This window comes from Harmonia axyridis, chromosome 2 (genome assembly GCF_914767665.1).
Source record: "Harmonia axyridis chromosome 2, icHarAxyr1.1, whole genome shotgun sequence".
NCBI classification, from domain to species: Eukaryota; Metazoa; Arthropoda; class Insecta; order Coleoptera; family Coccinellidae; genus Harmonia; species Harmonia axyridis.
The window spans coordinates 37,321,137-37,346,698 of record NC_059502.1 but is presented as its reverse complement, the minus strand read 5'-3'; the positions used below and the strand labels follow the sequence as shown (position 1 = coordinate 37,346,698).

The 25,562-nt window shown below is 33.6% G+C and overlaps 2 protein-coding genes across 4 annotated transcripts in view; one reads left to right on the top strand and one right to left on the bottom strand.

Moving 5' to 3' along the window:
* The window catches only part of LOC123672345 (glutamate receptor ionotropic, kainate 2), a 730,109-nt gene that overhangs the window by 195,443 nt on the left and 509,104 nt on the right, over positions 1–25,562 (top strand). The gene's annotated exons all lie outside the window — the stretch shown is intronic.
* On the bottom strand, positions 11,866–17,281 carry LOC123672349 (zinc transporter ZIP3-like). The gene is made up of 2 exons (XM_045606430.1): positions 16,521–17,281; positions 11,866–12,509 (listed from the first exon to the last, which is right to left on the bottom strand). The coding sequence occupies exons 1-2, from the start codon at positions 17,245–17,247 to the stop codon at positions 12,052–12,054; spliced, it is 1,185 nt and encodes a 394-aa protein (XP_045462386.1). The 5' UTR covers positions 17,248–17,281; the 3' UTR covers positions 11,866–12,051.

Sequence of the window (25,562 nt, the reverse complement as noted above, 5' to 3'; positions counted from 1 at the left end):
TTTTCGCAAAAAAAAAATATTTGGTTTGGAAGTACATCGTTAGAAACTGTTTGTATTATGAAAATTTTCGTGTGTAACCCAACCTACAATGACAAAAATATCTACGGAAATAGCACCCACTTTTTCGAAAATCAAAATAATTTTCTTTTGCATTCTTCAGTAACTCGTTAGCGACTATTTATAACACAAAAATTTTCGTTTGTACCTCAAGGATACTGGTAGAAAAACATCGCAATACGCTGAGGTGCCAACTTCTTTTTTCAATTTTTTTGATATTTCTCAAAAAAAAATCAGTTTGAAAGTCCATACTAGTAACTGTTTGTTACAAAAAAATTTTCGTTTGTAACCTAACCTATGTATAAAGTGCATCGTTGTAACTGTTTGTAAAACGAAAATTTTCGTTTGTGACCCAACCTATAATGAATAAAAAAGATCTCCTAAAATGCGAAGTTAGCACCCACTTTTTCGCAAATTAAGAATTTTTTTTGCATTCGTTAGTAACTCCATAGTTACTATTTGTAACACAAAAATTTGCGTTTGAACCTCAAGGATACTGGTAGAAAACATCGCATTTCGCTGGGGTCCTAACTTCACGTTCTTTTTCGATTTTTCGAAAAAAATATTAAGTTTAGAAGTCCATCGTAAGTAACTGTTTAAATCACAAAAATTTTCGTTTGTAACCCAACCTAAAATGAAAAATTGTCACTCCTAAAATGCGAAGTTTTAGCACCCACTTTTTCGAAAATTCAGATTTTTTTTTGCATTCGTTAGTAACTCGTTAGTAACTATTTGTAACACAAAAATTTTCGTTTGTACCCCAAGCATACAGGTAGAAAAACATCGCATTTCGCTGGGTTGCTAACTTCACGTTTTATTTTCGATTTTTTGCAAAAAAAGAAATTCGGTTGGGAAGTCTATCGTTAGTAACTGTTTGTAACACAAACATTTTCGTTTTTAACCCAACCTATAATGAAAAATTTTTGTTTGTACCCCAAGCATACTGGTTGGAAAATATCGCATTTCACTGGAGTGCTAACTTCACGTTTTTTTTTCGATTTTTTGCAAAAAAAACAAGAACAATATTATTTCTGCTCTCGAAAAAATTGGACAGGGATTAAATAGTCTCATAGAAAAGTATTAATGCATGACATGCTCTCACGAAAAGACCTTTGCACGGATATATGAAACCATTTCATTGACTGAATCTGCTCATACAAACTTTGAATGTACGTTTCTGGGATCGCTGCAAGGACACTATAATTGCCTCATATATTCTAATGATGTATTATTGGAAACTATATTCATCAGTCATCTTTTTATCGACACAAGTGAAGCATTTGAATATAATGTAATGATTAACAAAATATTATTTTGAGAAAAAATTTTTATTTGAATCATGTGGGAGTTTTTATTCATAGATGATTTTATAGTCAATTTTTGAAAGCAAGTTTCGGCTAAATGAAATCTACCACATAAAAATATATGATTGATTAAGTGAAAGACTTATCACGGATAGAGATATCGTCGTATTTCATTCTTTCGTGTACCTGCTAAATCTTCCGATGAAATGGCTAATAAAAATAATATATCAACTGAATATAAGATATATTGTGCCGAAAATAATGAACTTAATGCTTTTTTGAATATACATTAAACAGGAAATATGTGTATGTAAATTCTATAAATAAAGTAACTCCGAGTACGATATCAGGTTTCCTCTAGAAAATAAAATTTGTGTGTAGCAGATAGTTACTCCCGAAACAAAAAAAATCAAAAACTATCAGAAAATAGGTGCTGAATTTCCATATAAGGGGTAGTATTTTTGAGATACAAATATTTACTAACGAAGAAGTATTGGGAGAAAAAAATGGTGATTTTCAGAGGATGAAGGTGATAACTTCGCTTTCAGGAGGTGTAATTTTTTCCATTATACATAGGTTAGGTTACAAACGAAAATTTTTGTGAAACAAACAGTTAGGTACTAGTATGGACTTTCAAACTGATTTTTTTTTTTTGAGAAACATCAAAGAAATGGAAAAAAGAAGTTAGCACCCCAGCGAAATGCGATGTTTTTCTACCAGTATCCTTGAGGTACAAACGAAAACTTTTGTGTTATAAATAGTCACTAATAGAGATGAGCGATACCGTGATTTCACGTTGTGAAACGTTCCTGTTCCTTTATGATATCAGTGAAATTAAAGCGTGACGTGATCACTGTTTAGGTATCGGATTCGGTTAGCGTCCGTTCTCCGTTCTCAACGGACGCTCACCTAATCCGATACTTAAACAGTGATCACGTCACGCTTTAATTTCAGTGATATCATAAAGGAACAGGAACGTTCACGTTTCACAACGCGGAGCACGGACCGTGCTTGTTATTATTATTTGTATGAATCACCCAAACCTTTGCTCTTTTGTCTTTCTGTTAATTCTTCAGAGGTAACAGATTTGTGGAATATGGATATGAATAATCTTGGACATCGAAAAATAAATAATACCAACAGATACAATAATTCACATGTGAATATATCTTGATAATATTAAGTGGCTGATTCTGCATCAAATAAAATAAGAGAAAAACAGAAAAAGTAACAATCAGAAATGTACAAAAATATAGTAAGACCAGTTATTGATAATTAAATTTCCTAAATATATTTGATATTTTCTATTAATTTCTGAGCTAATCAAAGAATTGTGAAATCTCTAAATCAAAAGGTACGATTTTTAGGACATCGAATAATAAATAATAAGCCATATGCATATATTCAGACGTTTATTTATTTATTTAATAATAATGATGAGTAATCAACCTCCAAACAAAATACACTCATTTTATTATTGTATATATCAAAATAGTTAAGGGGCTAATACTGTAACAAAAAAATAAGAGAAAAATTAAAAATTTTACAACAAAAAACTCAGAAATGGGTAGTTAAAACAGTCCCTAAATAATCGAATTTCCTAACTATATTTGATAAATTTTTTGAGAGAAAAATACAATTATTCCTATTCATTCTCCACCAACGACATATTACAATTGAGGAAGAGAATCATTTGAGTTTTTTTATCAGTTAGCCTGCTTCGACGTATTTGTCCGGCTTTCGAAAACAATCGTTCGCACGGAACTTATGTTGCTAGAGTGCATCAGTAAGTACCGACAAAGGTTCCGAAGCAATAAAAACATCAGGCTGGCAGGCTGGCTTCATAATTTACGATTGCACGGACGTTGATATGCCCTGAAAATATCTGTGAAATGTTCAAACAGTGATCCCATCATCCTCTGTATTCGTTTTTCGGAACCGTGACTACCTGTGACAGTCTGATATCAGTGATTAAATCACAGTTCGTGAAATATTGCTCACCTCTAGCAGAGCTGTGACGAGCATCTCTAGCAGAGCTGTGACGAGTACTGAAAAAAAGTGCTTGAGCACTAAGCACTAAGCACTCGAAAAAAAAGGGCTTCGAGCACCAAGCACTAAGCACCGATTTTCAAAAAAGACTCGCGATTACTAAGCACTTTGTAAAAGTAATTCGACATTTCGAGCACTAAGCACTTTAGTAGGAACTGTTGAAAGTGAAGTTTTTTAATCGGAAAATATATTGTTCCTATAATAATAATTGGTAATAATAATTGGTATTTATTTCAAAGACATGTTACATCATTTTCGAGAAACAGTAACACAAAATGAAACAATAGTCAAAAAAAGTATTCCTAAAAATCATCTAATGAATAAGGCTCTAGGTCTAGTAGGAAGCTCTTTAGTTTTTTCTTGAATAGGTTCAATGTTTGACAGTTCCTTATGTCCACTGGTAAATTATTATAATATTTTATACAAGCATATGTTGGATGTTTTTCGGTGATGCTGAGTTTATGGCGTGGAAAGCTCAAATTCAGTTGTCTGGTCTGATAGCTATGAAAGCTGCTACAAGTACTGTACACACCTATGTTCTTAAAAACATAGATGAGTATTTCATATATGTAGAGCCCGTAAACAGTCATTATTCGATTACGTTTAAATATACCTCTGCAAGATTCGCGGTAATTCATCTTGAAAATACACCTAATGACTCTCTTCTGAACGCGGAAAATTTCAATCAGCTCTGAACTGGATCCATAAAAAATCAATCCGAATTTCATCAAACTCTCAAAATTTGCGAAGTAAAAGACTTTCAGGGATTTTTCGTTTAGATATTTACTCAACGTTTTCAAGCTGTAAGTGATCGAACTCAACTTTTTACTTAGTCTTACTATTTGTTCTGTCCAATTGAGATGCTCATCGATAAATACCCCCAAGAATTTAGTACACTGGTCAGGTTTTAGGTCTTGACTGAGCATGGTAATTTTATCAGGTCTTTGTATTCTTTGTTGGGGGGTTCGAAACAGAACCACTTTAGTCTTTTCAGCGTTCAGAATCAAGTCATTTTCTTCAAACCAGTCTTGAATTTTTTCAAGTAGGACAAACATCTTTTGCAACAACCTGGGGTAGCTCGAGTCAGACACAAGTAGATTCGTATCATCAGCAAATATTGTCATGAAGCAAGATATGGTTTGTGCATCAAATATTCGCTCTATATCGTTGATAAAAATGATAAAGAGAATTGGACCTAAAATACTTCCTTGTGGGACACCTGTGTTGTTTATTTTTATATCTGATTTAATTGTTTTACCTTCTTTTTTAACTGCTGTTCTCTGTTGCCTATCTCTTAAGTATGACTCGAACCACCTCAGCACATTTCCTCTTATTCCAAAACTCTCCAACTTTTCTAACAACTTCTTATGACTAAGACTGTCAAAAGCCTTGGAAAGATCTATAAATATACCCAGCAGGATTTCATTCTTTTCAAACGACTTAATTATGTTTTCTGTGAACTGCAAAATGGCTGTTTCAACGGATCGACCTTTTACATAACCATGCTGATTTTTGCTGAGCATATTAAAGGATGTTAAGAAACTCACCAGCCTATCAGACATGGCCTTCTCAAATAACTTAGAAAATGATGGTAATATACTTATCGGTCTGTAACTCCCGAACAACCCGCGATCGCCCTTCTTGTATATTGGAACTATAGTAGCTAGCTTAAGCTGTTTTGGGAAGATGCCATGTTTAAAAGAGTTGTTCATAATATAACTGATCACCTCAGAAATTTCTTCTATACATGTTTTGATGAGGTTAGTTGGTATTTCATCATCACCGCTCGTGAATTTATTTTTTAATTTCTGACTGAGTTTAATTATCTCTTTCGCTGTAACTGGAGTCAAGAAGAGCGATCGCGTGTTCCCCGGGATGTTACGAGATGCCCGTGGCTTCGAGTTGTTTTTTTGCATCTTTGGAATAGCATTCAATAAATAACTGTTATATCTGTTTGCTAAATCCTTAGAACCATCTTCAAACAAATTAACATGAAAATCATTATTACCTACCAATTCTTTGTGGATACCCCACATACTTTTCATTTTATTGTCTGATTTAGTAATTTTTTCATGACATATATCGGCTCGCTTATTTACTAGAAATTGATTATACTTCTTTTTTATGTTGTCATAGTCTTTTTTTAGTTCTGGGCGGTACTCTAAGATGGTTTGCATAGCACTCAGCTTGTTTTTGTACTCTTCAACCTCCGGATCATTCATTACTTCATTCATTTTCTTATTTTCTCGAACTGATTTAAGAGGAAAACATTCATAGAAAAGTTTCAGAAAAATGTCCATAAAAATATTCCACTGTTTATCTACATTGTTTTCAGCAGTAAAATATACTTCTTTCCAGTCCTGAGACTTCAACTTCAGCTTAAACACATTTATATTATTAGCAGAGAAAATTCTGGTATTAGGACGAGGAGATTTTTTGTTACTTATGTTTTTTGTGAAAGAAAATTCTAAACCCAAGTGATCGGAGATCGAAGTGTACAAAACGTTTTTTGAATAAACACCCTTAAAATTAGTTAAAACATTGTCTATACAAGTTCTAGTGTTTGACGTGATTCTTGTATACTCATCGAAAACAATTTCAAAAGAATATGCACTCAACAAAGATTTCATTCTATTGATGGCTTTTTTATTGTCTTTGAGGTCTATATTAAAGTCACCTGTTATAAAGGCCGTTTTTTCCATTCCAGCCAGTAACTCTAGGGTATCTTCCAGTCTTCCATAAAACTCCTCGATGTTTGAGTTGTAAGGTGGTCTATATATACTCATGATGATGTGACCTTCTGCACTACACTCTATTGCCGCACACTCAAACACACCGCACTTCGCTAAAGCGTTCAAATTTTGGCACACACTGTATTTGATTCCCTTTCTGACATATATTGCAGCTCCTCCATGTTGGCCAATATCTCTACAGAAGTAGGTTGCCAGATTAAAATTTTCCAAATTATGTGTTTTCAGTTGGTCTTCAGTCTTCCAATGCTCAGTTACAGTTAGGTAGTGACAGTTTGGATGCGAATTTAAAATAGCGTTGAGTTCGTTTACGCAATTTCCAATTGACTGGACATTCTGTGATATAATACTCACGTTATTGGATGGTTCACGTTGTTTGCCAGTATTCAAAGTAAAAAATCCCCGGCTTGATTCGTTAAAAACTCTTTGTGCCTTGCAAAGTCAAATATCTTTACACCCACCCCAGTTGGCCAGAATTCAGGTTTATACAAATTTTCTTTTTTATTAAATGGTGCTGTTATTACGTATCTTCGTAAAGCGTTTTCTGCAGTCGGTATCTCTTTCACTGTTATGTTATCATTTTCAAATCCCTCTGTATTTTTAATGTATTCTTTTATTTTCTCTTCTGTGGCAGTTCGATTTATTCGGTATAAGTAGATCCACACTTTTTTTTCAGGGCCAGTGAATTCACTTGTTTTTCCCGTCCCAATTGTTTTGCCTTTGTTGCTTTGTCTTCTGGATTTACGTTCTCTGTATGTTATAAATTGGCTTGAGTCGGAATCTGCTACGTTGTTTCCCGTAGCAATGTTGTTTACATCAGCTGTTGTATTCTGCGCAGATTGAGTTTGCTTGTTTTGATTTCGATTCCTATTGACGTTGCTGACAGCTGGTGTTTTAGCTGATTCATTAGATTTCTGCTTTGTTATATCGCTGTAAAATTTGTTCTGCTTGTGTTGTTGCTCCATCTGTAGGTGGTAAAGATGAGTTTCCTCGTTACCGGTTACAGTTTTCTTAACTGTGGTTAAAGCATCGCCTTTGTTTATGTGGCGATTATTCACTGCACTATCTTCATTTTCTTTGTTGTTTTTTTCGAGTGTGTTTATTCTATTTATTAGAAGTTCGTTATTCAACTTCAAAATATTGTTTTTGTCTCTGGTTTCTTCTAGTAATTGACGCAAATATTCAATTTCTAGCAATAACGTTTTCTTCTCTAGTTTATCATTCACTTCACTCGAAACAATGTTACCCGGTTTTTCACAACATATTAGTTTTCCGTTTTCTAGCACTTTCAAATTTGGATTTTTGATTGCACATCTCTCATGAAAGAGGGACAAACAATTTACACAAACTTTATTTGCACACTTTTTCGATTTGCAACACTTGAAGAATTCATTATCTGATTGTTCGGTTCCGTCTGACAAGACGTCATCCTCGTTCAGTGGCATGACTGCTAATCTAATGTAAGATTATGGTCGGGTAAGTGAAGGAGTACACCAGAATTTTATAGAAGCGAACTGATTCAAAATAGTGAATTTTTCGAAGTTGATAATATAAACAGGATTATCAAAATAAAGAAGAATGAGCAAAATGAAAATGAAAGAGAACAAGTTCAAATACTTCAAATATGATTTTGAATTTATAACAATTCAATTTTTATTTCAGAAAAATGTTTGACTATATTTGAATGAAAGTAAAAATTGAATTGTCACAACAATGAATGATACTAGTTAACCAACAGATAAATTGAATATCAAATAGCAGGAACCTGCATGGAAGGGACGAATGTGATGAGTTATTATTCCATACATGAAAACTTATGACTATATATTTTAGAGCCATCATTCAGCCTTATTATTTCGTCATAATATCTGCAACTGCAATGCTCGACCGAGGGTTCGACTCACTGATGATGAGTCTGTCTTGAAATTCGATTGTGTTCGTCCGGCCGAAAAAATTAATAATTCTCGGAGAAATATTCAAACTTGAAATTTTCAGGATATCTTCGAATATCGAATGTTGCTGTTTAGTTTGTCCAAATCCAACAAGGAATCTCGTAGATATAGCCGTTCGATTTTTTTTTTGAAGATTTCGAAACTTTTGATTCAATCTCAATAAAATGTTGCCTTTAGATGTTAAATAACAATTTCAAGAGTCGTAATGATTATTATGTGGATAGCTCAACCAAAAACATAAAATTTCAAACAGAATATCTTGAAAAAATTATCCAATATTTCTTTGATCACAAAACCGACGAGTTTGGCTTAACCCTGGTACATCACACTTATTTTTTAAGACATGGACTTCACACTTGGGTCTCAGATACCCCGAGCTATTTTATAGCAAAAAACAGAAAATTAGAAAATTTTATGGTTTTGGGGGAATATGTAAACCTAATAGGATGTGTAGAAAATAAAATCAATCATTCTTTATTATTTCATAATGAGGTATATTTGTGGAAACTAAAAAATATCAAGGAAAATAACATTCCAACATAAAACATTTTTTTTAAACAAATAAACATGAAATTCTTCCAATTGCCTGTAAATATAACTCTATGATCATGCTTCTAACAAAAAAATGATCTCTTTGATCAATAGCGCTCATAGGTATTGTTAGCCAGGTCTTCAATTTCTTGGATCTTGGTGTTCGCACTCACAGCATAGCTAGGCTCTATGCTCCATGCAGTATGGCCTGCGACACAAAGAACACACAAATTTGGTTTTTCTATCCTTCCCCTTCCCACAAAAGCAGCACCTAACTTTTTTTGTTAAATTAACGTCATGTTGTGGTTCTGGAGGGGGAACTTCAATTCCGAGAATGTCAGATATTCTGTGACGTAAGGATTTTTGTAAAGTAGCAACCGTCAAGCGTTCTTGTAAACATGGTTCAATTAGACTCATTCCTAACTGCTTCAAAAAAGATTTTCGATTATTGCTTCTATTTTCCTTCCAGTGTGGATTTGCGAAGGAAAACAGAACCATAGCATTTATTCCGCTAGCATCGAGTATATTGAAAAAGACTCGTAGTGGCCAGCGTCTGGTCTTCCTTGAGGTAGTATACGAATGGCAGAGCTGATCGAATGTGTCTGTTCCTTCTTTTGTTTCGTTATATGAATGTATAATATTGGGCTTCCCTGTAACGGCATTTATAGAGTCATCTGGATGCAATGTTGACAGCAAAATTACAACTTTGTTTGCTTTAGGCGTATATGAAACGATAGTTTTCTTCTTGTCAAAAGCGAAAATCGATGTACCTACTTCTTTTTTTTGGAGAAAAGTTGTAGGTATTTCTCTCTTATTTTTTCTAAGGGTTCCTAGAATAGTTAACTGATACTGTTCAAGCATTTGATCAGCTAGGGGAATCGATGTAAACCAATTATCAACTGTGATATTCCGATTAGTTCCATGTATTGGTTCTGAAAGTTTTCGAACATAGTAGGTAGGAACCGATTCATTGTTTTCTGTAGTTACTCTTCCTACATATGGTATTGCATTGAGCATATAACTGGTTTTTGAATCGTTCAGCATCATTATTTTTATGCCATACTTATCTGGCTTACTAGCCATGTAGATTCGGAATGGGCATTTTCCTCTATATCCGACAAGCTGTTCGTTTTTCGGAACCGTGACTACCTGTGACAGTCTGATATCAGTGATTACATCACAGTTCGTGAAATATTGCTCATCTCTAGCAGAGCTGTGACGAGCACTGAAAAAAAGTGCTTGAGCACTAAGCACTAAGCACTCGAAAAAAAAGGGCTTCGAGCACCAAGTACCGATTTTCGAAAAAGACTCTCGATTACTAAGCACTTTGTAAAAGCAATTAGAAATTTCGAGCACTAAGCAGTTTAGTAGGAACTGTTGAAAGTGAAGTTTTTCAATCGGAAAATATATTGTTCCTATAATCTAATGTAAGATTATGGTCGGGTAAGAGAAGAAGTACACCAGAATTTTATAGAAGCGAACTGATTCAAAATAGTAAATTTTTCGAAGTTGATAATATAAACAGGATTATCAAAATAAAGAAGAATGAGCAAAATGAAAATGAAAGAGAACAAGTTCAAATACTTCAAATATGATTTTGAATTTATAAGAATTCAATTTTTATTTCAGAAAAATGTTTGACTATATTTGAATGAAAGTAAAAATTTTATTGTCACAACAATGAATGATACTAGTTAACCAACAGATAAATTGAATATCAAATAGCAGGAACCTGCATGGAAGGGACGAATGTGATGAGTTATTATTCCATACTTGAAAACTTATGACTATATATTTCAGAGCCATCATTCAGCCTTATTATTTCGTCATAATATCTGCAACTGCAATGCTCGACCGAGGGTTCGACTCACTGATGATGAGTCTGTCTTGAAATTCGATTGTGTTCGTCCGGCCGAAAAAATTGATAATTCTCGGAGAAATATTCAAACTTGAAATTTTCAGGATATCTTCGCATATCGAATGTTGCTGTTTAGTTTGTCCAAATCCAACAAGGAATCTCGTAGATATAGCCGTTCGATTTTTTTTTGAAGATTTCGAAACTTTTGATTCAATCTCAATAAAATGTTGCCTTTAGATGTTAAATAACAATTTCAAGAGTCGTAATGAATATAATGTGGTTAGCTCAACCAAAAACATAAAATTTTAAACAGAATATCTCAAAAAAATTATGCAATATTTCTTTGATCATAAAACCGACGAGTTTGGCTTAAGATTATTTGAACCACTTATACCGGGTTTGTATATGTATATATCAGGAAGATGAAATATCTGATTTACGAGCTCCATTAAACAAATAAAAAGAATTGTCTCGACGTTGGGCCTATATACCAGGTTTGTTAAAGCTGTGAGAAGTGTGTGGCTCAGGTTCACATACAATCCACATCATTATCACATTTAGGCGTTGTCACAGAATTATCATTAATTTTTTAGACATTCAACTTTCCTAACATGTTATTGAAAAATATTAGTATTCAGTAACTTGTCTAGCTTTTTACGAGTACCCACTGAACATATGAATATGTCAAAAATAGACTTCCGAGGAAAAATGATGTTTTCCCTACTGTTCGAGTTACGGCGTTCAAATTCAGATGTTTGCATTTGTAAAGTATCACAGTATCATTAAAATATTATTCATCAGTCCACCAGAATCTTTTTTTGTAGTTACAATCCTTCAAAGTAGGCCACAAAACAAAATTCCATTTTATTTCATTATACCATTTGAATATCTTCTCGAACGTGACGTCACATTCCCATCTCCAGAAGATGCACAAGAGAAGATGTTCAAGTGTATCAAAGTAATTTCTGAGCAATATTCTATTGAGGGTGATCATTTATGTATAACCTTTGAGTTTACAATTTCTGGTAACATCAAAGTATTTTTGAAGGCTCAATTCAAAAAATTCCTGTCATGAGCATAAAATGATTCTACCGGTGTCATCTACGCGACTATATATGTTTGCCCGGTTTATAATGAGACACCCTGTATGTGTTTTAGAATATTCTGAATATGTGGAATTCAATTCGTAGGTGTTAGGTGTACGTTATACAGGTTCAATAAGTCGATATATCCTGATCGGACGAATTTCTATCGAAGTCGAAACATACCCGAGAGGCTTCCAGTATCATTCATGATAACTTTTTTCGTATTCGTTTATCTGTAGTTTTTATTAATGTTTTCATTCTTAGGTATATCAAGTTCATTTCTAATATCGAGAAATAGGGAAGCAGACCATAACAATATTCGATCAATAGTTGAAAAGCCATTAATTAATACTCAGGTTATATACATAGTTCGTTTTATTGGCAACGATTTTCAGTTGTTATTATGTAAATCTCAACTAATAAAAAGACTTATGTTCATGAATAAATATACGATAACAAATAATTTCAATGTTCAGTATCGTTTGGAAATATGGTATCGTATTGTCGGCTCAAAACAGACCTCTCCAAGAAGATGAAATATTCCAAAACACACATCACAATAAAACCAGATATCATAGAAACACTCCTGCAAACTCTCAGAACTCTCATTTGCTTTTCTTTCGATAGAGCCTCGAAGAAAGTTATATAAAGAATTGTCCCTGTGGAGAGAGCTTCAAAATATCCATCAATTAACAGCGTTTGTTCCAATTTTCCTCCAACTAAGATCCAATATCCGACAAGAATTCCTATTGGACTGGCCAAAGCTTGAACTATGAAGTGATGAATTATCGATTTCGTACTCGCTTTCATCGCCAAAAACTTCATACCGACACAAAACAAGGAAGTAGCAGAATGAATCATCATCGCAATGGTTAGAAACCAGACCTTAGAGGCTTCGTGATGTTGTAATCCTATCGCTATTCCTGTAAAACGAAAACAAATAATAAATACGTTTCACATTTGAGATTTTTGGGAATGAAGCAGTGAAATGCACCTGATTTTTGTAATGCAGATCAGAAAAAAAAGACAATGAATTTGCATGGATAGTTAACTGAATCTTGTAGATTTATTGTTGATCATAATAGCAGGTTCAAAATCATAAAGACAATTTAAAATAGTGAATAATTGATAAAAAGAAGTAAATTGTCAAACTATCAAATTGACTCGTGAAGGAAATGGTAAAATATATGAAATGTAAAAAAAGGTTCTTTGTTCGAATCACAACAAACGAAAATGAGAGATGCTATGGATGATTCCAAGAATAAGAGAATAAATTGTCCAATAAACATTGTTTATTCAACAATCTTTATGAATCATTGGTACATATCGGGAGAATAGTCACCAAAATGATAATTAATTCATCACAACTTACTGATTGAATTTCTATGATAATTTGATTTTCCCCAAGTATTCGAGAGAATTGTTTGAAATTTTTTTCTCGAAATCAGTAGCAGTAGTAGTATCGACGTAAAACTACAAAAATATAAAAAGTATGATATTAGACTACAGTTTCTTTTTATATTCTTCAAATTACCAATGGTCCACCAAAAACAAGTTCTGGAGAAAAAACCAGTCACTGTTCCAAAAATATACCCGGTAGAGTGCAATCAAAATTGGCATCACGTGATGTAAACACTCTATTGAAATTACTATGCCAAATTCCAGTAGAATATCTTATGTTTTGCAGATACTATGAGAAACAAACTGAAAAAAAAAACTTCAACACGCTGTATCTCAAAAACACAGCATTTACAGTCCCATGTTTATAAGACTTTTTCCTACCAGGGAAATCTCTCATTTTCATTTGAACCTGTAATTTGGAAACACCTTGTATAGTTACAGTTGATACTTCATATACAAGAAACAATGTCTGAGTGAACACAGAAAATTAATTAAAAAAACATGTGTCTAAGGAATGTTAAGACAAATAATGAAATGGTTTTATCTTTTAGTCGTTTAGGGTTTTTTAATTCAGAAACACAAAAACCAAAATGAAAATGAAAAGGAAATATGAGAACTGATATTCTGATACGACTTCGAGAAATCTAAAATGTACCTAATACCTACTGTAATACAATTTTCATCTCCCTCACTTATTATCTTGATAACCTGGCTATAGGACTTGGTCACGATTTTAACATAAACATACGTGGTGATTCATTGGTAAATGGTCATAAATTAAGGGGGGTTAGAGAACACTGAAGTGAGTCCAAATAACGTATATTTGAAGGGGCTATCTCTCTTCATAATGAAGATACAGAGTGTTTTATTGATTTTGTTAATTTCTTCAATTTCCCATAACTTTCGAACCACCCTATATATTTTCATGATATTATCTGGTGCGTTTATTTTCAGCAACAACTACTTCATAGTGACATTGTAGTGAATTTTTTTGCCAGGTCCGGCAATAATAATAATGTAATATATATATATATATATATATATATATATATATATATATATATATATATATATATATAGGTTATCCTTGATGCCTTGGCGTCCGGATAACTCTACGAAACCCACTAATAAGTGTGAATTAAAAAAAAAAAAAAAAAAAAATATATATATATATATATATATATATATATTTAGATCAATGAGATAAGGGTTTATCGACTCAATGTTTGGAGGAATTAATAAAAAGATGAACTCTTTATTCTGTGCCAAGCTTTCGCATTTTTTTAATGCTTCTTCAGGGCTTCTAAAAGAAAGTACAATAATTGAAAATTATTATCATCCTATCACCCTACATCATTTTTGAGAATTACATTTTTCAAATCTGAATCTACGATAATTTTTTTCAAATTAAAGGTTACAAAATTCATAAATAGCAATCGAATTTAAAGCTCTAAAATATCAAGATAGAAAAAGTAGTCATCTCGCCTTCAAATCTTCATATCATTATGCCTCAATGTAACTCGAATTATCAAATCAGTGATTTGTTTTATCCTCAAAAAATTATCATTGAACCTTTTCCTAAGTGCATTCTGTTCTTAGAAAGAAATGCCCTCAATAATGTCGGCCACTTCAATGATGGAATTATGATGAGAAAAGAAATCTTGTTTGATCTGATCAATTTCACTATTGATTCTTCCAACAGAGAGAAAAGATTTCTACCATTTTCAGGACGAACCGCTATTTCAAAAATCTCATCCAAAGAATTGAATTGAGTTGGTCGTAGTTGGTTAACATTCCTCAATTTGTATGACATGATGAAAATGAATACTGTAAAATTAAGAATTAATTGAACTTTTTTTTGTGAACGAGGTTATGATAAAACTCAACCTAACCTAACCTTTTCCTAAGTTCATCCTGTTCTTCGAAAGAAATGCCCTCAGTTATCTCGGCCACTATAATGATGGAATTATAATAAGAAAAGAAATCTTGTTTGATCTGATCAATTTTTCTCATTGATACCTTCAGTACGAACCGCTATTTCAAAAATCTCATCCAAAGAAATGAATAGCGTTTGTCGTAGATGGATACCTTTCCTCAATTTGTATGCCATCATGAAAATGAATACTTTTTAATTAATTGAACTTGAAAGAGGTAAGGATAAATAAGTAAATATTGTGAATGAATAGCGCTACCTAGGAACTGGTATGACCACCGAAGATCGGTGCGCACTGCGCGATTAAAATGGGATTTACGTTGCAACGTTGACAGTAACTCGAATTTTGAATTATGAATGATAATGAGATGAGAAAAGTTATTATTGAAAATTGAAAAGTGAAAATCACCCAATATTAAGCATCCGTGCCCGAACTGGAAGGATTGAGATGTCGTGGATTGTATTAATTTTCAAGTAGTTTAAAAATACCTTCAAATCCTACCTTATTGCTTGTCTTTACCTTGGGTGTTGGTGGAATTTTCTTAAGTCGATGAAACTCGTTTCATTCACACTCAGGCCAGAGTTTCACTATCACTGTTCTTGAAGCCGGAAAACCGTGAAGTTTGAAGTCTTTGAAAATGTGAAAAATGTTGAAAAGGTGAAAATGTAGAAATTATTATATCGAACTGAAACACAAGTTCGTCGCAGTCGAGAGTTTTATTTTTAATTGAATATTGCAGAGCGATGAAAGAGAAATTTGAAGGCATGTACGAGAGAAGACCGAATGAAAACGATACTCAAAATCAGTTGAACTTGATTGGAAAAGAATTGAAAACTATTGTATGAAATTTGAAATTCAAAAGAAATACTAAAATGTTATTGAGAGAAAAAAAAATAATTGAAATAAATCTTACGTGGTCGCAACAATCAGTTTGGCTTGTGTTTCTATGGTTCTGGAAATATTTTTCTGGGAATATTTCGTCTTTATTGAAGGTTATACAACGCTGGATTTGTTAAGGCGGCCACTCAAGAGGCTACCATGTTCGAGCGTTCAGATAATTTTACAGTCGGGCAGCTCAGGACACGATCGCACGACTGCAAATCAGAGAATGAATTGACTGCCCGACTGGAATCTCTTGGACGCTTGGCGTTCAAAGTCTCGAAAAAACGCTTCGTGAGTGGCGGGCTTTATTGTTTGAAAAATGGATGAAAACGATTTTTATGTATTGATAAAACACTGTTTTTAGATGTGAAAATAAACTGTGCTTGATAGGTCCACTTCATCAAAAATAATGATTAAAAGGCGATACAGGGAGAGAAATTTGGCTTTAATAAAGATGTGCTGAAACCTATTACGAAAGAAATGACTAATATTTCTACAGAAAAGACAAAATTAACAGGAGCATAGGAGAACATGTATCACTTTTTAAGAAAAAATATGTTTTCATTGGTTAGATCCGAAACAAAGAGAGTGAAATGTAATTTTGGAATAAATTTTTTCCGAAAAATTTTTGTTAGATTCTTCCTAAGTTTTCTGTCAGTTTTAGATATCAGTTATCGGTATCAATTAATTACGTTTTGTGAAAACATTTCCACTCACCTTCGAAAAAAGCATGCAATATAACACCAGTTCCATTGAATACAAAGCTCACTATTTGCCTGCGATTGAGTTTGGTTGGTTTGTTTACAATATCAATTTTCTGGTTTTCCAAATTTCCTGATGATTTCACACTTCCCGTTATACTATTAATCATGTTCATCATTGTTTTTGGCGGCTGCTTCTTCAAGTTCGTCACATTGCAACTGGCGTTATTTATAACTGTCTCTTTATTGAATGGCTCTGAATTCTCCAAAATTTTAGGAGTTCCTTGGATATGTTCAATGAATTGTTCAAATTTATCTGTACCAGATCTAGTTATTTTGGAGCCGACGGGAATATTTGGAACTTTGGAGATAAGCCAGTGACAGAATTCCTCGACGAAATAAATGATAAAGAATCCAATACAGATGTATAATTGGGCCAAAGCACTGATCAAACCATAATTGTCAGTATCTCTACCGCCACCATGACCATCATACATGAGCTCAACAACTTCAGGCATAAGATGAACCAAGCAGGTGCACAAAAATACACCTGATCCAAAAGAGCGGAGAATCATCATGTAGAACTCACCCCTTTCCATATTTTTCTTGAAAGTAGCATCATCTATCGTTTTCTTACTCCTTCCATAAATTATGTTTTGAATCACAATCGGCGTGCGAGCAAAAGAAAGTCTGAATATGGCTAGCAAAATGGCTGATAAACATTTCGAAACAGTTATATCCATTTCAAGTCACACCAGTTTTCAGAGGATACGAACGTACGAAATGCTAATTACAGATTAGGTAATCAGGAATCGATTCGGACTTTCGGTAAAATCGGTGTATATTGATAAGATTTCTCTATATATCGAAAAACATGAAAAGTGTGTTTATAATGATGGAATATGTTCGCGTTATTTATATACCCCTCATTATCACTTCATAATTGCGTTAATTTTTTTTCATTGATGAACATTTCTTTCTCTTCAGTGAAAATCGTTTTTTCTAAAGATACAACTGCCATATAAATTGATTTATTCAAAAAACATTCAGATTTTTAATAGCTCCATTACTGTTCAGAATTTCAACATGAATTGTTTTAGCTCAAGAAGAAATCTACAAATGAGGTATATCTAAATAATTAAATCGGAAAAAGGATGAAAAATAACGTATAAGAATTTCAGAAAAATCATCAATTTCATCTTGCAATTGATTCCTAGAATTTATCATTGTTTCAATTGTGGATTCATCATTTTCCACAATGTATTTTACATTATATGGAAATGAAGTGTTATTATAGAGGTGTACTTCGAAGCAGAGACGAACAGATTCATAATGATGTAGAGGCTGAACTCAGACACATAGATTGACATACGAGCAATATAGTAGTTCATTTGTTTCAGAGGCAAGTAGGAAGTTTTTCATTGCCAAAACTCCCATGCGGTTTATGTTGTGGTTCAATAACTAACAGAGGACTATCACTTCTTATTCGAAAGATGAAATCTTCAGACCTTCTACAACTAGCAGCCTCAGAGACCTTACTTCTAGAGTCTAGACGGACCAGACTTGTATCTTCTCGATGTGATAGTTAACGCTCCTAGGGATTTTGTCAGATTTGCCAACACCATAGAATATATTCTTAGGGCTGATGGAGCAGCCGTTATGACAGAAGATAAAAATAGTCGCAATTCTAAAATGCTGAGCTCCAACCAATAAACCCCAACAAAAATCTCATATTAATCTTATATGAATCTAACGAATTCTATAAGAGCCAAATTTATTTCCCAGTGAAATTATTTTGAATTCGACAAAAAGCCATCCACCGATGGAAGCCAGATCTAGAAAATAAGTTACGAGACACATGATATTGTGGTCGAAACGTTGAAAAAAAAATGTCATCAAAAATTTCATTTAATTCTACATAATAAACAAGGATAATGGGAAGTAGGACAGCTAGTGAATTACAAATTTTTAACTTAGCGACGTTTCGTCTGTATATTCAGACTCTTCACAGCTAGAATACAATAATAGACCATTACAGAATCTTTGAAAAACTTTAGGTAGTGACTCATCCTAAGTTAATTGTTGTCGGCTAACGATGTGATACATAAAACATTGAACACACAGTGTATCAATAAAATTTTGTCAAGTATTTAAACTTGTACCCGATGAAAGACTAAACACCATAAGAAATGAAGTCTAACTAAGGCTTAACCTTCTGGTCATGGCCAACAAGATGATTAATAATAATAATAATAATAATATAATTTTATTTTTCCAATCTAAATACAATTCTAAAAGAAATCAAGTCAAACTAAATACAGATATGACAATGAGAAATGACCGAAAGAGACCGATCAGACTTGGAAATCGCAGTTAAAATACTCAGTTATCGAGTATGGTTCAATTTTTATCAAGAAAGTTCTTACAGCATCTTTGTACTTCTTAATATCAGATATCTCCAAGTTCAACTGCTGACCCCGCACTCCGCAACAGAAAAGTTTTTATAGTAACCTAGTGTGGTCAACGCTATCAAAGGCCTTGGAGAGATCAATGAAGAGACCTATTGGTACTTATCCTCCTTCAAGTACTTCAAGAATTGATCGTGTCAACTCAAAAAGCGCCGTCTCTCTGCTTTTGGACACTTTTGGATATTTTTTCAAAAATCTTGGAGAATGATGTGAGGACGCTTATTGGCCGATAGTTACTAGGATACTCGACATTTCCCTTCTTATAGATCGGTCTGACAACACCTATTCTTAAAGATTTTGGGAAAACACCTTGAATGATTTGTCTATGATGAAGGCTAAAGGTTCTGCAATAGCTGATATAGATTTTTTGATAACCGTCATGGGTATTTCATCATAACTTTATTTTTCATTTTTTTGACAGTATCCACCACCTCCTCCGTCGTCACTTCAAATAAATAAGGATTTAGGGTTGTGAAAGATGGAACCAGGAGATACTGAAGAAGAACTCGCAATAAGATTGGAGTTTAGAATATTAGAGACATTTACGAAGTGGTGATTGAACAAATTTGAAAGCTGTGGTGGATTATCACAAGTTGAAAATTTATTTACATCTTTGCTCTTACCCGTTAATTGATTAATCAAATTCCACAGCGTTTTTGATTTATTTTTCGACGCAGTTATACGCTCTTTAATATACAGAGAGGGCCATTGAAAACGAAACAGCGGCTCTGTAAGTCAGCAGAACCGAGTTATATAAAAACGCTCGGACACGTCAACAACATTTTCGAGGGGGACATCGTTCGCGATGAAATTCACCCGAAATACATTCCATCCCTCGGAGTTGTGACCGCCACCCCTAAATTTTTAAATGGCACCATATGGAAAGTGATACCTCATTTGAAAGGTAGTTTCCTTCTTAATATCAAACAACAAAACAGTAATTATGACTGAGGAGCAATATACAGGTCACATTCATGTGTTTGTGCGGTCAGTGTCCGACTGGTCGATTAATAAAAAAGGCTAAATAATTATTTCACCACAAATGCGATAGCAGAAAATGATCGTCAACGTGCGATCCAGTTAAGTTCTTCTCAATGAAGAAGCGTACAAAGTACTGCATAATATGTGTATACCTGCTGAACCCGAATCTAAGTCATATGCAGACATAATCAGGTTGCTGTATGGACATTTCAAGCCGGTGACATCGGTGTTTTCTTGTCGAGAAAAATTCTTCGAGGCAAGGAAAATGGCGAACGAATCACCTACAGAATGGGCGTCCCGTCTGCGCAGCTTGGTGTCTATGTGTAATTTCGCGGGTGCCGGTTAGATTGATCGTGCATTATTGAACATTTTTGTGATCGGTTATGAAAAAGGGCCTGTTGAAGATTCGAAGAGAAAGGTGATGTTTCATTTTCAAGTGTTGTGGAATTAGCGGCTTCAAAATCAGCCAGTAAGCCATTTTTTTCGGTGGCGGTGAAAAATGAATCCGAAATGTACTACGCCTCAAGAAACCACGCACGCCTGCTCGCCCCTCCAACATAGTATTTTCCCGGACCGACAGTTCCATGGTCAAGGTCAATCGAGAGGGAAAACATACAGAAGATTCATTCTGATGGATTAACACAAAAGTGTGTTGTTTGCAGTCGACGCAATCATCAGTCAGATAAGAGCTCGTTCAGAGATTGTTATTGTAATAGAAAGGCCATCTTGCCTCTATATGCCCTAATAAGAAAAATATTAACAAACAATCATGGTCTGGTAGGAATAATTTTTTAGAATCAGAAGAATATTCATTATATAATATTAATTGTAGAACAGATCCAGTTTATATTGAATCAATGATTGAAAATAGAAAGTTCACATTCAATCTTGATACAGGTGCTAGCTATAGTGTCATTTCTGAAGAATTTTATAATCAAAATTTGTAAAATAGACCATTGCAACACTAACAAAAATTCCAGTTTATATAACGGCGATAAAGTTAAACCTTTAGGTTTCATTGAGTGTGAAATTGAGTTTAAGGAAAAAATACAAATTAAAAATGTTTCCTAATTAGGAATAGAGGACTACCACTGCTGGGGCGCGATTTCTTCAATCTGTTTGAATTGCCTATTTATAGTTTGAACACTGGCGACCTTTCTGAAAATTGAGATTTTTTAGGTCACAAATTGGATAACATCTTTCTCCAGGATTGGGAAATTTTAACAAAGAACAATCTCGATTAAAATTAAATCCGAATCATGCACACCCAAATTTTGTAGAGCTCGACCCACTACCATTCGCGATGCGAGAAAAAGTAGAAATTGAATTAGATCGTTTGTGTAAATTGGACGTGATCGAACCCATAGATTTTTCGGAATGGGCTACACCCATTGTAACGGTTTTGAAAAAAAAGGCTCTGTTCGAATTTGCGGAGTTACCGTAAACCCTTTCATAGAAATTGATTCTTATCCCCTTCCTGAAATCGAGGACTTATTCGTTAAATTACAGGGTGGTACACATTTACCAAACTAGATGCCTCAAATACATATCAGCAAGTAAGTTTGGATGAAAAATCAAAAGAACTAATGACTATTTCAACTCATAAAGGATGGTTCCGGTACAATCGACCACCGTTTGGGATTGCTAGTATTCCCGCAAAACTTCAAAAAATTTTAGAAACCATTCTTCAGGATCTAAATGGAGTTGTTTGTTCTCTAGATGACATACTAATTACTGAAAAAGATGAGGAGGAACATTTAGCTCAATTAGAAGAAGTTTTATCACGACTTCAGAATGCAGGTTTAAAATTAGCTTTAAAAAATGTGAATTTTCAAAACTGAACATAACTTATTCACACTCAGGAAAAAGGGATCTTGGCTTCAGGACTGCTAATAGGGTGAATAATACACTCAGTTTCAACTGTCGACGTTTCGATCCTATTTGGGATCTTCTTCAGGACTGTAAAAGTATTTATAGTAGTCATATGTATTACGATGCGGGTGAAGTTGTTGAATTCCATTAGACCTATGTTGAGGTTTTCTATTTCGTCAATAATGTTATTTTTAATAGTTGGTATATCTTGAATAGTCAATCAGATTTTTCTGAGGAAGCATTAAATGACCTCAGATCCTCCTTCACGAACATCACTACAAATTATTGTAATGCAATAAAAAGAAACAACAAAAAGAACAACTTATTCTTAACTAACCTTATTGCAACAAAAAAATTTCTTCAGGATCATCCTGAATGCATGGTTTCCAAATCAGACAAGGGAAACGGTACGGTTTTATGTACAAAGATGATTACATGACAGCTATGAGTGAATTAGTTAATGATGAAACTACATATAGGACTTTACGCAGAGATCCAACCTCAAATTTCCAAACAAAAAGTAACGATTTAGTTAAAGACCTTTTTAACCAACAAATGATAAGTGAACCCACAATGAAAAAACTCAGAACACACAACTCCTCACCACCAAGATTGTACGGACTGAGAAAAACGCACAAACCTAATCTGAGCATGCGACCAATTGTCAGTTGTTTGAATTCCCCCACATACAACTTATCCAATTTTATTCACCAAATTTTATCTCCTTGGACTACAACTTTTGACTATAATGTGAAAAATTCTTTGGAGCTTGTTGAATTTGTAAAGACAGTGCAACTGCCCCCAAACTATGTGATGGTGTCACTGGACGTCGTTTCATTGTTCACCAATATACCGAAGCATTCAGTTTTGCAAATCATAAAAGAGAACTGGTCACATATATCAGCCTACACAGAATTAAATAAAACTATGTTATGTAGGATTATAGATTTCATTTTCGAATCGAGTTACTTTGTGTTTAATGGACAAATATTATTACAAATTCAGGGCTCTGCAATGGGTAACCCAGCGAGTCCTACTTTAGCAAACATGGTGATGAATTACCTCATTTCTAAATGCGTTAAAAAACTTTCATTTGTGATACCAGTGTTGAAGTTATACGTAGATGACACATTCATAGCTGTTCCAAATGACAAAATTGATGAATTTCTCGAGACATTCAATGCTTTCCATCCACGCATTCAATTCACTTTAGAAAAGGAAGTAGATAATTCAATAGCATTTTTAGATGTCCAGCTTATCAGAAAAAACGATGGAACAATCTTGACCAATTGGCATACCAAAGCAACTGCGTCCAACCGAGTTATCAATTACTTTTCACACCACCCACAAATCCACAAAAACAATACCATGAAGAACCTATTTTTTAGATGTTACAGTCTCAGCAGTAAAGAATTTTGGTCAGTTAATGAGATGAAAATAAAAAATATTCTAAGAAAGAACAATTACCCCAGAAAGCTAATAAATAAAATTATGCATTCCTATAAATACAAATTTGTTGAGACCACAAGAATTAATACAGAAAGGAGGGAAAAAGATGGAATCATCTATTATAAATTTCCATACATTGAAGGTTTATCGGAAAAAGTTGGTAATTTGATGAAAAATCAAGCATCTAACATCAAGCTTGCTTTCTATCCACTCACAAAACTAGAGAATATATACACAAAATTAAAAGACTCTTTTCCGAAATTAATGACATCTAATTTGGTTTACCAAATTCCTTGTAAAGATTGCAACCTATCGTATGTGGGCATGACCAAACAGTACCTAAAAAAATCGTATACGTCAACATCAGTACGATTGCCAGGGAAGGAATATAGACAAAAATGAGAAAACCGCTCTAGCTGTACACCACTTCCAAGAAAATCATAATTTGGACTTTGATGAAGTGAAAATTTTGGATAAAGAATGCAATTATCATAAAAGATGTATCAGTGAAATGATACACATTTCCATACATGACACAATGAATATTGGAACAGATACTCAAAAATTAAGTATAATTTACAACAATCTATTAAGAAAAATCAAATAAATATAATGAATTCGTGTCAGTAAGAATATCATCAGAACATGTTTGAAAATCCAATGATAACATATTTATACTCGAATACAAAACACCACCGTCCAGTATCATATCAGCCAAGCAAAGAGAACAACCGCATAAGTTTCGTGACAAAAACCAACAATTAAAAATAAGATTATTGACGAAATAGAAAACCCCAACATAGGTCTAATGGAATTCAACAACTTCACCCGCATCGTAATACATATGACTAAATTGGTGAGTGTTTATATTTATTCGTACCGTGGAGGAAAAAGTATGATTCATTTCATAATAATAATATAATAAAAAATCGAAAAGAAAATACCCTTATTCCACCTGAATCCTAGTCATTTCTTGTCTTTCACTATTATTGATGATTGTATATAGAAGTATAGTATAAGCCTATAAGACCGTTTTTTTTTTCAAATGATTTTGTGTGTTGTTTTTCGTATTGTTGTAACCAGATTGTTCATTTGTCCAACAATTCTTAATAAATACTTTTACAGTCCTGAAGAAGATCCCAAATAGGATCGAAACGTCGACAGTTGAAACTGAGTGTATTATTCACCCTATTAGCAGTCCTGAAGCCAAGATCCTTATTTCCTGAGTTGAATGCAAGGACGAGATTTGTTGGATATGGAAGATAACTTATTCAGGTTATGATATTGACAAAGAAGGACTCCACACTTCTGATTTCAGCTATTCTCAATGCTCCTAGGCCTACTGACTGAACCTCATCAACAGATTTTCTCGGCTTGATAAATTATTATGGTAAATTTGTTGCAAACTTGTCCACATTATTGTATCCACTCTATGACCTTCTTAAAGAGGAGAATAAATGAAATTGGTCAGTAGAATGTGAATCAGCGTTTATGAAAGTTGAAAAAATCTTGGCTTTGGCCCCGGTTTTGGTTCATTATAATCACAAGTTGTCTTTACGTCTGATTAGTAGCTCATATTATACCTGATGGTGTTGAACAAGTTATTACTAATGCCTCAAGAATCTAGCTCGATAGGGAAAAAAATATTGTACCTTAGAAAAAGAAGCTTTGGCAGTAATTTTTGTACTTTGTAAGTTCCATTATTATTTGTGGGGAAGACACTTTACATTAGTTATTGATAACAAACCGCTATCTTACATTTTTCATCCTGATGAATCAATTCCACAATTTTCAGCCAACCGCGTACGAAGGTGGGCACTGATACTTTCTGGTTACCAATACGATATACAGGTAGAGAAAACGAAACAAAATAAGGAAGATATTTTATCTCGTCTTCCCCAACAGGTAGACAAACAATTAATAGAAGATGTAGAATTAAACTATGTTGAATATTTTGAAAATAATGAATATTTTCCGATTGATTTTAATAAAATTCACGGAAAAAGATAAAATTTTGAAAGAAGTGATGGAATATGTTGAAAAGGGTTGGAATAAATATAAAATATCTGAAAAACGGTTACAAAATTATTATAGAATTAGAAATGACCATTGAGTCAAATTGCTTAATGTGGAATTATTCCTTGGATCTTGAAACGAGAAATATTGAAGAGTCTTCATTCCTCCCATATGGTTAAAATGAACTCTCTAGCTCGTTCATACTTTTGGTGGCCTGGTTTAGATCGTGAGATTGAGGAAAATTGTAGAACATTCGAAAATTGTTTGCTGAA

What these genes read in the sequence shown, in the direction of transcription:
- LOC123672349 (XM_045606430.1), bottom strand. Translation starts at nt 17,247, where the DNA reads ATGGATATAACTGTTTCGAAATGTTTATCAGCCATTTTGCTAGCCATA. An exon ending in ATTGCATGCTTTTTTCGAAG is followed by an intron (nt 12,510 to 16,520) that starts GTGAGTGGAAAT and finishes TTCGTTTTACAG; the next exon opens with GAATAGCGATAGGATTACAA.